At 37.2% G+C, this 16,302-nt stretch overlaps 1 protein-coding gene across 2 annotated transcripts in view; it reads left to right on the forward strand.

Annotated features, from left to right (window-relative positions):
- Positions 1–16,302, forward strand: part of zmat4a (zinc finger, matrin-type 4a) — a 480,624-nt gene that overhangs the window by 292,669 nt on the left and 171,653 nt on the right. For both annotated transcript variants that reach the window (XM_051924280.1, XM_051924276.1), the window contains one exon: positions 12,398–12,554. In XM_051924280.1, coding sequence (XP_051780240.1) covers positions 12,398–12,554 — 157 coding nt within the window. The remainder of the gene's footprint in view (positions 1–12,397; positions 12,555–16,302) is intronic.

Below are 16,302 nucleotides of genomic sequence, written 5' to 3' on the forward strand. Positions count from 1 at the left end.
AGAGAGAGCGGGACTTTAAAAGCCGACCTGATATGCCATCTGACTCCACTGTCCTGTTTGTTTTAGCTCGCTGCAAGCCTTTCTCAACTTCAGATAAACTAAACCCTATCACAGCAGAATTCCTGGGTGTTTTTATAAAGCATCTCCTTTACTTCTGCATATTGGGTGCTGAAATTGCTTGTTTCAAATCTGGTAAAAAAAGTTATTAAGTTCATCTTTGTCAACTGGAAAGTTCGCACTCTTTTTAGAACCCAGTCCTGTGATTGTTTGTAGGCTTTTCCAAACCTGCTTTGGATTGTTATCATTAAACCACCTCTTGATTTTTTCCCCGTACATATTTTTATTTTGTTTGATTAACCTGTTAATCCTTTGCTAAAAAATCTTATTTTCTTGAAGATCATGTTGTTTTTCCAATAGCAGTGCTTTAACCTCTTTAGTGATCCGTGGTTTACTGTTGGGGGAGACCTTGACAGTTTTTTCCTTAATGATCATTGATTCACAAAATTTCATATATTCACTTACAGTGAACGTGGCCTTATTAAGTGACTGTGAGGATGTCAGCATATCCCAGTCAGTACGGGAGAAGCATTCCTGCAGTTCCACTATACTGTCCTTGCACCAATTTTGTGTTTTTAGTAGGGCTAGTTTTTTCTTGTTTCAGTTTGTTTGTACTTTAGTAGTAGGTGAACAACGGCATGGTCAGACATACCCAGGGCTCTTCTATGATGTGATATGTAGGTGCTAGGAACATTTCCATAACACTTGTCAAGTGTTTTGTCCCCTTTAGTATTAATATTCACGTACTGTGAATGTACTGGTAATGTGGTAATACTGATTCCAGATTGCATAAATTAAAATGGTCCATCACAAGTTTCAAAGAGCCAGGTGACTTAATTTCTAGTTTCTGAACAGTTTCATGAATCATTTCAGCTGCAGCTCCCACATCAGCATGCCTCGTACAGATGAAATCTTTTACAGTGATATTCTTGCACCAACTTTTGTTAATGTAGGTTGGTAGACCCACCGCCCGTCTGCTTACCAAAAGCTGGGTTTCTGTCTTGCCATACAGAATCAAATCCATCCAGTTCAACAGCTGTATCTGAGTCGTTATTTTAAACCAGGTCTCAGTAAAGCACATCAGACAACTTTCTCAGTACTCACAGAGATATTGCGCAGATGCTCTCATCTCATCAAGTTTATTTTGTAAGTACTGTGCATTGCTCATGATGATAGTTGGGAAAGGTGTCTTAAAACTTGTCCATCTCAGACGTACTCGAAGTCCACCTCTCTTTCCTCGCTTTCTGAGTTTCAAGGCTTTTAATTCATCCAGTGTATTAGTAGTACACGGAGAGTAACTGGTAGCTGGTCTCAGTGATAGCAACGCTTCCCGGCTGTAAATGAACAGCGCCGGTACACCCTTATGTGGCCCTTCACTAATGTCCTGTAACAGTGCACATTTACTCTGTAGTTGCACAACTAATTACAAAGTAATTATTATCAAGGAACACTTAAATTACACATCCCATTTGCAAAGGGCACAATGGTGTAAAAAAATAGCACTCCAGTCTTACACTTCTTCCATCCAAGTTCCATTCCTGGCTTGTATGATTTAGTGTAGACCTTGTGTCTTCTTCCCCCTTACTCTTTGATTCTTCACTGGAATTCTGGCTACTTTCCACAATTTAAATACAGGGTTTCAGAGTGACTGAAAATCATATAATATAACTATAATATTAGCTGCATATATATGGTCTTCAGGACAAAAAACAACACACTCTCTAACAGTTTACTATAGTCGTCAACTTGTAGAGGCGTCGGCTAACTCTTAAGAATTACCCAGTGCAGAGGAAGTTTGCCTACTCTTGCTTATTGCCCCACTGGCTTTCGTAAGAAGACACTGGTGATACTATATCTTAGCTGTATCGCTAGCATATGAGTCTTATTAATCTTTGTCTTGGAGAAAATACCTCCAGATAGACAATGCTTTTAATGAAGACTTCAAGCCTTGCCCACTGTTGCTAAGGTGTTTCACTTGCACGTTGTTGAGCTGCAACATTTGCCCCATTTCAATGCTGTGTCTCTTCATCTGTGTCATTAACACAATATCATTGTTGCATGGCAGCATTTGCTGCACACAGGTCTTTCATAGTGAGAAGTGAGGTACATGCAAGCATTGAAAAAATTGAGCATGAGCAGAGTGGACTGCTCCATACACACACACAGGTCTTTCGTTTATATATGTCTAATAAGTAAATGTGGCTTTATGAATGTAATGTGAGCTGTTGTCCCTTCCAGGACTACCAAAAAAAAGGCTTTGACTTCTGGTGACTACAAAAAAGAGATGGCTGGATATTTATATCTCTGTGTAGTATCTAGAGCTTAAGATTAATGAGTTAATTAAACTTTGCCATGTCATATATCATAAAATTTAGGTTTTGCAATATACATTTGGCAATGTTCGATTTCTTAGTCACATATGATCTTGTCTTTTTTGAAAGTTTTCAGAATTGCTGTGGCTGCTGACTGGCCTTTGCAATGTCTCTACCTTGACCATCACCTCAAGATCGTTCAACTATGCCCCTGCCACTTATTATGCACCTAATTACTTTATTAAGTCTTATTTATTTAGTTTCTTGAATTTATTCCCTAGGTTTTGGAACTTTTTCTGCTCTTTTTCATTTTATGGTTCAAATGTTTGACTTTTTTGTCTGCATCGGATAAAGTACTTGCCTACTTCTTCTCACTTGGATGAATTACTGACCTTCGTACACCCCATCATGTCACAGTGTCTTCCCACCAAACTTCACTCATCACCGGTTTATGAATCTTCCTTCAAACAATTCCTCTTTTAATTCTCTCTCAAGTCCTCTGCACTCACTTAATCCAAGAGGGGGTTAAAATCTAATGGGGGCTGTGACATCTGTACATGGTGGTTTGACAGTGTCTTCGGTTTATGTGACTGATTTGATTTTTTTTTTTTCATTTCTAGGGAAAATGTAGCTTTATTGGGATTATAATATCCAGACTGGCTTTTGGGATAAAAACTGTTTCTGTGGAGTAGCTGGCACATTGATTTACAGCTCAGAGAGCTTGCTGAGCATTGACAAAGATCTAGGCAGAATTGGTTGACAGGACTTACATCAAGAATCCAGTTTTAAATAACAAGTACAATCTGAACTGACATCCTCTTTTGACAGCTCCCGAATTTTCCGATGAGTAGCCTAGGTCAGTATTAAATTGCACATCCAGTGAAGCGTTCAGCAAATAATTCACCCTTCTTATCATGGCAGCTGTTTTATTTCAGCTGTTGTGTCCAGTTTTGAGAATAAAAGAATGCTAAGAAATGGGAGGATACCACTCTGTCTTTCCAGTTCATTTATAAACAAACAGCAGATTGGGCCAAGTGTTGCAAAAAAATGTAATTGGCCAAAAAAGCTTAGTTTTGATTGTTGATAGTTTTTTTCAGTTTAGTGGTGGAGGTAATGTGGGGGAAAAGGTAAGATAATGACCATTGCCCAGGAAATGGATCAATAATTGATAGTGCAAAAGAAAAGGCGAATAAAAAAACAGCAGAATGCTAGATTTGCAAATAATAGAAGCTGAACAGAAAACTATCCTCTGTATTTCCTGAATCCTTATCTTTTATTCCTTACTTTTGCAAGTAGGCACTTTTCTGAAAAGTTCAAATGAAAAGCGAATGTATCTTCCATATTTGAAAAAATTGTAAGTGGTAATGTATGCTCCTAGCAAATGTATACATGACATCACAAACATGGAAGTGAGTAATAAAAGCAAACATTAAAAAATGTATCTATTTACAGTATATACTGTTTATAAAAATCTGAAATTTGGCTGGATGGTATGTAGGTATCTACTAACAAACAATACTTTGATATATCAATACTTAAGGAATAACCTCCACAACAGAAAAACGAAACACCCCAAAATCTCAAAAATGCCTTGAGGGATTTGATTGGAATTTTAGTGGAATTATACAAAAAAGAAAATTAGCTGAAGCATGTTTTTGTATTTGTTGATATTTACTGAAGTTATGGTAACTTACATGCTCAGCACTGCACTGAGAGGTGTGCTTTATGCAAAGGGAGGACACAGCAGAAGTGATTGATGGGCCACACAAAGAGTATCAGTAACCAATAGGTAGGATGGATGAGTGAAAACGGGATGGCGTCCTGGACAGGAAAAAAGAGACATGATCAAAGCACAAAATGAAAAGAGAAAAGTTCACTGAAACTCAAGGAAGAAGCAAAGCTCCATGGTTAACAAGCGCTGTTTTTTGCTGTTGACTACTGGCATGCTTAGGTGCGTACCGACTCTAATCTTAGTTATCCGTTCTGCTCCGTCAACAACCGGTTGCCAACACAAGGTGCATTTTTCATTGTACTGTTAGGTGAAATGAATAATCATCATTAGCATTTTTAAGGTAATAATCGACAGTTATTCATTTTGTCATACTCATGCACTGTTATTAAAATGTTCAGTTTATTGCATGTTCCACGTAAGTATGCAGCCTGTAAACGTCAATTCTGTATGTAATAATTTAAAGCAAACCTCGATTCAGTTTATATTGCTTTTGATCTCCACCCTCCAAAACTTTGTAATGGTACAAGATTACAGATCAAATCATTACATTTAAACTTGATTGGAGCCACCATTTTTACAGGATGTGCTACAGTGTGAATTTATAATTATACCTAAAATTCCCTTTGTTCCTACTAATTACCTGTGTCAGTTCAAAAGAATACATTTTCTTGTAAAATTCTGTTTTGCATTGACCATCCACAAAAGCCAAAGTCAGTCAATAGGAAAAGGAGGAACTAATTTGTGACAGGAATGTTCTGCTCATATTCAATTGTATCTACTTGTAGAATATTCCAGAGTAGGGAGGTCCAGTGAACTAATAATATTAGTCCCTGGTAAAAGTCATAAAAATAAAAAGAAAATAAATATCATATAAACAAAACTGCACAATTAGTTACAGTGCATCCGCAAAGTATTCACAGCGCATCACTTTTTCCACATTTTGTTATGTTATCAGCCTTATTCCAAAATGGATTAAATTCATTTTTTTCCTCAGAATTCTACACACAACACCCCATAATGACAACGTGAAAAAAGTTTACTTGAGGTTTTTGCAAATTTATTAAAAATAAAAAAATTGAGAAAGCACATGTACATAAGTATTCACAGCCTTTGCCATAAAGCTCAAAATTGAGCTCAGGTGCATCCTGTTTCCCCTGATCATCCTTGAAATGTTTCTGCAGCTTAATTGGAGTCCACCTGTGGTAAATTCAGTTGGTTGGACATGATTTGGAAAGGCACACACCTGTCTATATAAGGTCCCACAGTTGACAGTTCATGTCAGAGCACAAACCAAGCATGAAGTCAAAGGAATTGTCTGTAGACCTCCGAGACAGGATTGTCTCGAGGCACAAATCTGGTGAAGGTTACAGAAAAATTTCTGCTGCTTTGAAGGTCCCAATGAGCACAGTGGCCTCCATCATCCGTAAGTGGAAGAAGTTCGAAACCACCAGGACTCTTCCTGGAGCTGGCCGGCCACGTAAACTGAGCGATCGGGGGAGAAGGGCCTTAGTCAGGGAGGTGACCAAGAACCCAATGGTCAATCTTTCAGAGCTCCAGAGGTCCTCTGTGGAGAGAGGAGAACCTTCCAGAAGGACAACCATCTCTGCAGCAATCCACCAATCAGGCCTGTATGGTAGAGTGGCCAGACGGAAGCCACTCCTTAGTAAAAGGCACATGGCAGCCCGCCTGGAGTTTGCCAAAAGGCACATGAAGGACTCTCAGACCATGAGAAAGAAAATTCTCTGGTCTGATGAGACAAGATTGAACTCTTTGGTGTGAATGCACCGATCATCACCAGGCCAATACCATCCCTACAGTGAAGCATGGTGGTGGCAGCATCATGCTGCGGGGATGTTTTTCAGCGGCAGGGACTGGGAGACTAGTCAGGATAAAGGGAAAGATGACTGCAGCAATGTACAGAGACATCCTGGATGAAAACCTGCTCCAGAGCGCTCTTGACCTCAGACTGGGGCGATGGTTCATCTTTCAGCAGGACAACGACCCTAAGCACACAGCCAAGATAACAAAGGAGTGGTTTCAGGACAACTCTGAGAATGTCCTTGAGTGGCCCAGCCAGAGCCCAGACTTGAATCCGATTGACCATCTCTGGAGAGATCTTAAAATGGCTGTGCACCGATGCTTCCCATCCAACCTGATGGAGCTTGAGAGGTGCTGCAAAGAGGAATGGGCGAAAACTGGCCAAGGATAGGTGTGCCAAGCTTGTGGCATCATATTCAAAAAGACTTGAGGCTGTAATTGCTGCCAAAGGTGCATCAACAAAGTACTGAGCAAAGGCTGTGAATACTTATGTACATGTGATTTCTGTTTTTTTATTTTTAATAAATTTGCAAAAACCTCAAGTAAACTTTTTTCACGTCATTATGGGGTGTTGTGTGTAGAATTCTGAGGAAAAAAATGAATTTAATCCATTTTGGAATAAGGCTGTAACATAACAAAATGTGGAAAGAGTGATGAACTGTGAATACTTTCCAGATGCACTTTGCATAATATTTCTGATACATCCGATATGCAGAGAGACTGAGGAGGAGTATTTTTTTCCCACAGTCCATATGCATCTTGAATAATGACAGTGTCTGAAACTATATCTGTAGTCAAGAGTTGCTTTTTCCAACTTCATCAATTAGGTAAGATCAAGCCTTTTTTTATCTTCTAGGGATCTTGAGAAAGTTACTCATGCTTTTATTTTTTCTCGCCTCGATTACTGCAACTCGCTGTATTCTGGAATTAATAAATCCCTGATACACAGGTTACAGTTGGTCCAGAATGCTGCCGCTCGCTTTCTGATTGGGGCAAGAAAGTATGACTCTGTTTCTCCTATTTTAGCTTCTTTACACTGGCTGCCTGTCAGTTTTCGAATTGATTTTAAAATCTTGCTGCTAGTTTTTAAATCTTTACATGGGCTTGCTCTGCCTATTTATCTGAACTGTGTGTTTTACACCAGCCATCCAGAGTGCTTAGATCTTCTGATCAGTTGTCTTTTTTGTCCCTTGTACCAAGTGTAAAACCAAGGGGGACAGGGCCTTTGCAGCTGCTGCGCCTCACCTGTGGAACTCTTTACCTCATCATATAAAGGAGTCATCTACGATTGAACTGTTCAAAACAAGATTAAAGACTCATTTCTATTCACTTGCATTCCGTGACCTTCAGTAATACTGATGGTTTCCTCTTTGTGATTATATAACATTACTTCTATTTATTATGTAACTTATTTTATGTTCATATATTTTATTTCTATTTATGTTTTTATGTTAATTGTTTTGTTTTTCTTTTATTCTATTATTGTAAAGTACTTTGGCCACAGCATTACTCTGTTGTTTTAAATGTGCTATATAAATAAATTGACATTGACATTATTTGATGTCCCATTGTTAACTCTCTTACATTAGGCTATTTAAGTTATTATTTATTTACCACATATTTAAAATTCTATTATTTTTGACATTTATAAAGTTGCGTATTATCATCCTTTTATTTTTTTTAAAGGCACAGTCATTGTTGAATAATTTCACTACATATTGTACTGTATGTACTGTATAATACAAATAAAATTTTCTTTGATTAAACAACACGACTATACCTGAGGCAATTGTCTTTGGAAATTTCCCAGGCAAAAACGGGTAACACAGCTTGTATTATTTAAAATGATAAAACTCTAAAAATGATAAAATTCCATTCTGTTCTGTCATGCTGTACTGAATCATTACCACTAGATTTCGAAACAGTTTTTATTCACCGACTATAAAGCTTCTGAATATCTACTCATTCTGATAAATACATGTTCTTGTATATATTGTATGCATATGTTGCTTTCAATGTGTGATATTGTATTCATTGTCCTTTTTATGGCTTTGTATTACAATCTCTACAATCAATATGTTGTGCTATGTGCCATATTCAGGAACATGACAGTGGAGCCCATTCCACACTTACACAACGTCCTAATTTGTGTGTGTTTTGTTGGGTGGTGTCACAGAGTGTCCCCAATTTACCTATAATATCGCCCATTTCATGTGCCACACTACTTTATCTTTCACTGATATTGATCACGGACAGACCCAACCAGGACTGACTGCATGTATCAATTATCACTAAATTAGGGAGAGTAAACAGAGTGTACAAAAATCAAGAAGGGGAGTAGATACAACTTTATATTCGCTCATTTTAAGTTTTTTGCAAAAATGTCCTTAATCCCTAAAATGTGCCTGAGGCAGAAGCAAAGTGATTACATATGAGTAGGGATGTGAAGAATTTTTGTATTCGATACCAATACCAACAAAATTTTATGCTACTTGATATTTTTTGATATCACCACAAAAACAAGAAATCCCATTTAATAGCTTTTTAGTAAAGTTACCTGCATTATTGAAGTGAACAATATGGTACCTTTTTTGTAATACAATATAATATATATATATATATATATATATATATATATATATATATATACTAACAGTAACAACAACTTTAAAACACTACTATATCCATTAAGTAGTTACACGACTATCATTTAAGTAAGCAAGTATTGGCATCCATGAACTCCAAAATACAATGTAAGGCTTGAGTTTTAATGTGTGGCAGAGATGGCGATCCTCCCAGTGGAACAACAAGTGGGGTTTTTAATCTTGAGGGGATTTCAACATAGATTTAATAAGAATGACATATCATGAACCACCTGATTTATCTTAACATGCACACTTTCTAAATTTATTCTGACATTTGTATCCAATAACTAAAAACTATTGCTTAAATATAAAATATCAAAGTATTATATGTGTACTGTTGAATTAGTGAATTTCAAGACAAATCCAGCCATTTCATTTTCAAGTTGTTTTTGTAACAAAATGTGTTTAAATTCTGGTGTGTCAGTGATCTAGTCGGTTAAGTTTTTAATATTTGCAATTGTTAGAATTATTTTTGAATGGTTAAAAATATTGCTAAAAAAGTATTATTTAACAGATAAGTCAAATTAATTTGAATTTCAAATGGCAGAAACTTGTGGTGCTTTAATATTCCAAGCGTGCCTTTCTTTTTTTAAACATTTGTCCTAACTTTAAAAGTTCCTGTGTGAAATCAAACTTGTTAGTTTTACAGGACTCCTTTATTTCAAAAGTCCCATTAAACAACATTTGTTTTGCCGTTTTTCAGGTTTCCAATCTGACTGATCAGACTTTGTTATTGCTTATGCCTGTGTATAGATCCAGAATTACAAAAATTACTTGGGCTATCATGATCTGTGTTTTTAACTGTGAGACAGCATTACACTCTTCAACATCAGTCAGTCAGTCAGTCAGTCAGTCAGTCAGTCAGTCAGTCATTATCCAACCCGCTATATCCCAACACAGGGTCACGGGGGTCTGCTGGAGCCAATCCCAGCCACCACAGAGCGCAAGGCCAGAAGAAATCCCGGCAGGGCGCTGTAACATTTAAATATATGACATGTACTTTCACTTATGGGTTATGCTAATGAACATTAATTGGCCTTTAAAAGCCAAATGAGTGACACAGAATGCAGTGTTTGCAGATTCATATTTAGCAATGAAGCATGCTGTTTTACTTGTCCAACCAACTGTATTCTTCTCTGATAACACGTTTCTGTTTACAAAGTAAATGTCACATTAAGAGAGTGATGCACCATGTCGTTGAAACACTAAATAAAGTTAATGTTGGTATTAACAAATGGAACAACTCATGTCATTACTGGTGTAGAAAAGCCACATAGCCGCTTCATTTGAATCTTGCTTCAATGTTTACATGCTGCACCACCACCAGTCCTCCCACATCCCACAGTCTTATTATATACGTAAGCGTGTGAGGTTCCCACCACGACCCTGAACTATATATGCTGGTTAGAAAATTGACGAATGCTTGGAATGACATTACAATTAGAGAATTAATGCAAAGCTTCTGTTCATTTATCGGGACTGTGGTGGACACTATTTAAAAATAATTAATCTCGTTATGTTGTCATCTCCCTTTACAACAATATAAGCTGTAACACAATAATACAATTAATTGTAAGTAATACAATACTCCTTTTAACAATAATACAAAAAATACAAGTTAATGATTGCACCTCTTTTGATTAGTAATGTTGTTTCTCAAAGTCTGGGTAACACTTTAGGTTAGGGTACTGCAAAAATGCACCTATTAGTCATTTACTATTATATAACAAGACCTTAACAAACACTTCTTTGGGTCTCCATAACACTTATAAAGCATCAGTTAAATGTTTATTCATCTGTGCAATGTGGCCTACTAACAAAACCTCACTTTGGAATGGTCTGAGGTGGCTTAACTGAGACACATTTCTCTTGCTGTTACATATTTAGTATAAGACCTGTGAATCCTTCACATTAACAAGTCATTTCACCATCAAGTCAACGTGCCGCACTGCACAGAGAGGAATACCCTTCTGCATCTATTGATGTTTTATAAGTATTATGAAGAGCAAAAGAATCCCTTTTTAAGGTTTTGTTACATAAGAGGAAATGACTGCACCTAAACTGAAGTGTTTTCCAAATTTGTTTCTGAATGAATTCCATAATGAGATAAGTGGCAATAAAATGAGCCTCTGTGTGTGTGTGTGTGTGTGTTTTTTTTTTTGCTTTTTGCCTTCTGAACTCTTTACTACGTAGAGTTGCAGCACAGGTTTGTGGCAGCATGGTGCAATTACCTTAATCGACATCATGAAATGCCTATTTTAGTATTGCAACCTCAGCATAAAAGTGTATATGTCTCATGTAAAGGGGTTGTTCTGCATAATTCTTCTCAAAAAAACAAGGTGGTGTTGCTTCTGTTTACAAATTGCACCTCCATGTATAATGTAATTATATACATTTGCATTCAGCATAGCTAATTTACTATATATTTCATATTACCAGAGTAACATTTCAGTGTAGAACGAACACCTGAGTACCAATGGGACCCCTTCATTTGTCATGGAGTATTTCACACAGCACCAATAGATAATCAACTGCAGGGGGAATGTTAAGGGCACTAAAGTCAACATTACCTCCAAATTTCTAACCCCAATGCATGGGAATTGGGGACAGATAACTTGGTTGTCCCCCAATCCCAGGTCTGGAATCTGGGAGAGGTTAGTATAATGGTCTATTGACTTTTATAATCTCATTCAGTAAATGTTCTATTTAATTAAATTACGTGCTTATGCACTGTGAAAATGATGGAACGTTCTTCTCAAATTATATCAATACACCACAGAAGCGCTATCTGGAGGGCTGTGTGAAGTTCTTGTTGCCAAACAACAAAAAACACAGCTGTAGAAGATGATGTGCACAGAATAGCAACTGCATGTACCCCTGAAATGAAGGGAATGGAAAGCTAAGTGAATTGTTTAATCTTAAACAGAGACATCTGCAGGTGACATAACTCAGCTCTTTGCAATTCTTTAAAGTTGTTGAACAGAAATTTCAGTTATTTAGTGAAATTCAAACCAAGACACACAAAGTAACCAGAATCCTAGAAAACTATTTGTAATGGTGATAAACATCTCTATATCACATTAGGAAAATTCAGGTCCAAGTTTAATTTAGTGGTCATTTCTCAATCTTGTTTCAAAGATAGTGGGGTCTGAAGCAGAGATATTGGAAAGTCTGCATTGAATCTTTAAGGCAGTCTAGAAGGTTTTGCCAGACTTTAATAGCTGCAGGTTCATAGATGATAAACAAGTTTAAGAACACATCTAATCAAATATATGTTACATTGAAACCATGTTATGCTCTCGCTAAGGAGTGTTTTACCCTAAACAGTCAAATAATCAGCTAGGTGCTGTCCCTTAAAGGGCACACCATCACAAGGCACTTTAATAAGCAAACTCAAATTGAATACAAAGTAAAAGGAATAGTAGAAAATCATCATAAAGAAAAAAGGTGTGAAGATTCAACACTAGTAAAGATTAATGTATAGTATAGCGAAGAGCACTGACAAGTGACCACCAATGGAGATTCATGGACAGATCATACTGTTAAATACACTTTAACTCATCCGAGGCTGTTTAAGGAAAACCAGAGATGTCATGTCAATCCACTGACTCAATAAGTGAGCCTGAGCAAGAAAGTTTAAGGAGGTCAAATATAATCCAGCAGAATATGAAATAAGACACGGTCAGCCCCAGTGCCAGTTATGCCATTAAGTCACCACCTCATCTTCAAATATTACTTCTATTGGATCTGTACAGTATAAATAAGGAAATTATTTACCTCTTATAATACTGTCTGTCTAACAGATTCTTTCTTTTTTTCTTACACTGATTCAGGGAAATGAAGATGGTGATGTGGACAAAAACAAGTGCTGCACACTCTGCAATATGTCCTTTACGTCTGCAGTGGTGGCAGAGTCTCATTACCAGGGAAAAATTCATGCAAAAAGGCTGAAACTACTGCTAGGAGAACAACCTGAAAGAAACAACAAAGGTAAGATATGAAGTGTCTTTCAGTCTGCAGAACATTTTCATATGTTCACATAATCAGGACAAAATTTAAAGTCCAACCAGGTACAGGCAACAGGGAGCGAAATTTTGCTATGAGTAGCTCCCTTCTGTGTATTATGATGGACATTCTCTGTGGTTATACTGAAGGGACATCTGAGGCCACCAGAGGGAGTTCTGAGAGAACATTCCCTGGATGTTTTACAGGGAATCCCTGATCACAAAAGTTGTCCAGGAGTTCAGACCAGAAGTGAGGCTAAGGCTACATCCAAGTTTTTGTATTTTCATTTTTAAAAAAAGATCTCCTTCTTTTGTGGTGTGAAATTTTGTATATAAGTTGATAAATATTTTGAATGACTTTATTTGTAAGTCGAACAAAGCAAATGTAAATATTAGTGTTTAATTCATGAGAACAGCAATGCTTTGATGGTTAAAGAACCCCCTACCCCAGTCTTTAGGAATGACTTAGGAATTTATGGCAGGGATGGGAGAAGTGCCTCAAACTAGTTTGGAAAGTGATTCTCTGAAGGACAGGAAGGCCACCTAGTTGGAGAGCTTCATCTTACCAAATGGTCTTGGGTGTAGGTGTGAAAAGGCAGTGTGTGGTGTGGAGTATCAGACCAGCTTTGGCAAGAGTGACTGTGTTTGGACTGAGAGCCTAAAAGCCGTAAACAAAGCAAAGAGAAAAACTGAGGGATATGTTGCGCCAGAATTCTATTGGTCTAAAGTTGGCTGTTTGGTTTTGAATTAGAAGTTGTTCTGTATCACGAAGCTCTGTTGGCCGTAGGATTTGGACAGAAAATGTATAAATTCGGTTGCTTTACCCCTCCCTCTTGCTCACGCACCATTTCCATGAAAAGGACAACACAATAAAGAAAGCTAGAAATTATGACTTAGCTAAAGACATTTAAGTAACTAACAAATCTGTATGCTGCCTGAAACTATACATCAGCATTTATCAGGTTGTATGGTTGCCAATATTCACTTATACTTTGCTTATTATTATGTTACTAGCTGTGTAGGCTTGTGCTGCAGTTCCTAGAAACTATTGAAATCGTCAGAAAAAAAATTGAAATGTAGAGATGTCAGGTAATTGAAAGGAACTACTCTGGGCATTTCTCTTCTAGGAGGTTTCATTTTGCCAACGTGCTCACCTCACTTGTGTATTAGCGGCAGGAGGAAAAGTAAAAGGGATACTATTTTGCCAATGTGCTTGCCTCACTTCTGTATTAGCGGCTAAACGACTTTGTCATTCTTCAGATGTTTCGTTTTGCTGACATGCTGGCCTTGCTTATGTTATTAGCAGCTAAGCGAGTTTCTGTTTCCTCGGAGATGGAGCCCTTACCCCGACTCCACCTCTCACTTCTGGGTTGGACAGACAGATACACACACTTCCATGTGTAGACGTTTATATATAAGATTAATATTACCAATAATACATTATTTTGAAGTCGTAACTTAACTCCTACTTGTCTTTTACTCTATGCAATTGGCAAAGGTTATAGATGTAAAAGGGAAGGTGGGGAAGTTACAAAGTACAATACTTTATAAACAATGGTAAATCTGAGATTTAAGGCATTCTGACAAAGGCTGCACATTAAAGAATACAAAAGGGGAAAGTAGAGTAATATAGAACTCTACCAAGACAAAACACCTTCCACACTACTGTTGTCAGATTGTCTACTAAAATGACCAAAAATGCATATGATGTAGCAACTCACTTACATATTAGCAGGAACAAGAAGAGGAGTGTCCACCATGCACTTTTTTGCATCTTGCATTTACAAACGAACAGCAATAGTGAAAATGAAAAAAAAATGAACAGATTTTTTTTTTGTTTGGACTGATGATAAAGTGGAATTGTTTTTGAGAGTAATGCACATTGTAACATTATTTGCCTTTTGTAACAAATTCTCTGGCTAAGGAGCTGCACTGGTAACCAGAATGTTGCTGGTTCAAATCCCATTACTACCAGAACGGATCCTTCTCCAATGGGCCCTTGAGCAAGGTCCTGAACCTGAAAATTGCTCCAGAGGTGCTATACAATGGCTGACCCCGCTCTGATCCCTAAAGGTTATGTGAAAAGACAGTTTCCCCCCATAGATTAACAAAGTATATCAAATTTAAAAAAAATCAAAATTGAAAATGTATGCAGCATTCAAATTGAATAAAGCACAATTTAGATGCATGCAGGTAAGCAATGCAACAAGTGCCATGGAAAGCATCTTCTTTATGTCCAATATTTTGGAATATGATTTTTTTTATGTGAAACATGACCAATCAAGGAATTAGACATTGTAATGAGCAGGATCCAATGAGGGAAGGGCCACATAATAAGCACCAACCAATCAGACAGCAATTAGAGTCTGCATTTTCAAAACGTTCGATTTTCATCTATGCTCATTGTAACACTGAGCCAGTATTTTCAGAAATATCCAGCTCGGGAGAGCACTTTCGAAAGTCCCAGTTTTCAAGGATTAAAAATTGCAGGGTAGTGAGGATGAAAGGTCTAATGGTTGCATTTTTAAATCAAAATCTAGTAGTGTGGACTTGGCCTAAGTGTCCTATTTTAGAGTAGTTTTTTATTTTCAAGGTGTGGGTGTTTTTGGGTTAACAATAAGCAGGAAATGTGTTTTCCACTCAAAATTCAAGCTCTCATATGGGACCAAATGCAGATATTATTAGAGGCTGTTCTAAAGGTGAACTTCCATAGGATGCGCAGTTAGCATCACTGTAATCTGTGAATCTGGGGCCATCACAGTACAGTAAGAGGTTCGCACATCCAACTGCTGCATATAAGTTTAGTGATTCTTAACAAAGGGTGCACCCATCTTCTCAAAATCATTGTGAATGATATCAGGTTCACCATTAGAGTTCAAGTTGATTGCTTTTACTCATATTAACTGAAGAAAAGGCTTATTAGAGGTTGTTGGTTTGATTCCTACGTTTTAGTAGAATTTGCAATGTTTTTTTTCTTGTGTTTATCTTCAGGTAAACTGGTTTACCCCACAATCACTAAGATTTGTGCATTTGGTTACTTGTTGATCACAAAACGGATTATGAGTGTGAATATATGAATGTGTGTGTCCTTTAATGTACTAGTGTCCCATCTAGGCCCGGTTAATGCTTTGCACCCATTGCTGCTGGGACAGTGTTTTGGGACAGAGGGCATTGCTAGGTAGTGTGGCATTGCCATTTCAGCATGGTTTTAAAATGCATTCAGAATAGCTCAGCACAACAGGCTTTATGTAACAAGCCTCTGCTTAGCAGTTATATTTGCATCTTTGTCTTTACACTGCTTCTGAACAGACTATCCTAACATGGACCAATTGATATAACCAAAGAGATGTGAGCAGATCTAATATGACTGTAACTTGAGCCAAGACAGAGAGGGAGAGGGAGAGCTTATTGTCAGTATTAGGTGGACAGTACAAATCAGCTATTTAACCAATATGTATTAGGCAGTTACAGTAAAATAAAAAAATAATAAATAAAAATAACTTATAACCAATCATATGTCCATGCCACCTTAATAGATGGAACAGTAGGAGAATTAATTGAACTCAAGAAACTTTTTTTTTAATACTCAACTTGATTATATTATATTATACCTGGTAAAAGACCCCCTGCTTCCACTGAGCTGAAACATAATGACTTTAAAGCCTGCAATGGCAGGATCATCACTGTTTGACATGGGCTTCTCCCAGTCTGTTGTAGTTGCAGCTAATGATATT

Source organism: Erpetoichthys calabaricus, chromosome 1, assembly GCF_900747795.2.
Source record: "Erpetoichthys calabaricus chromosome 1, fErpCal1.3, whole genome shotgun sequence".
Classification (NCBI taxonomy): Eukaryota; Metazoa; Chordata; class Cladistia; order Polypteriformes; family Polypteridae; genus Erpetoichthys; species Erpetoichthys calabaricus.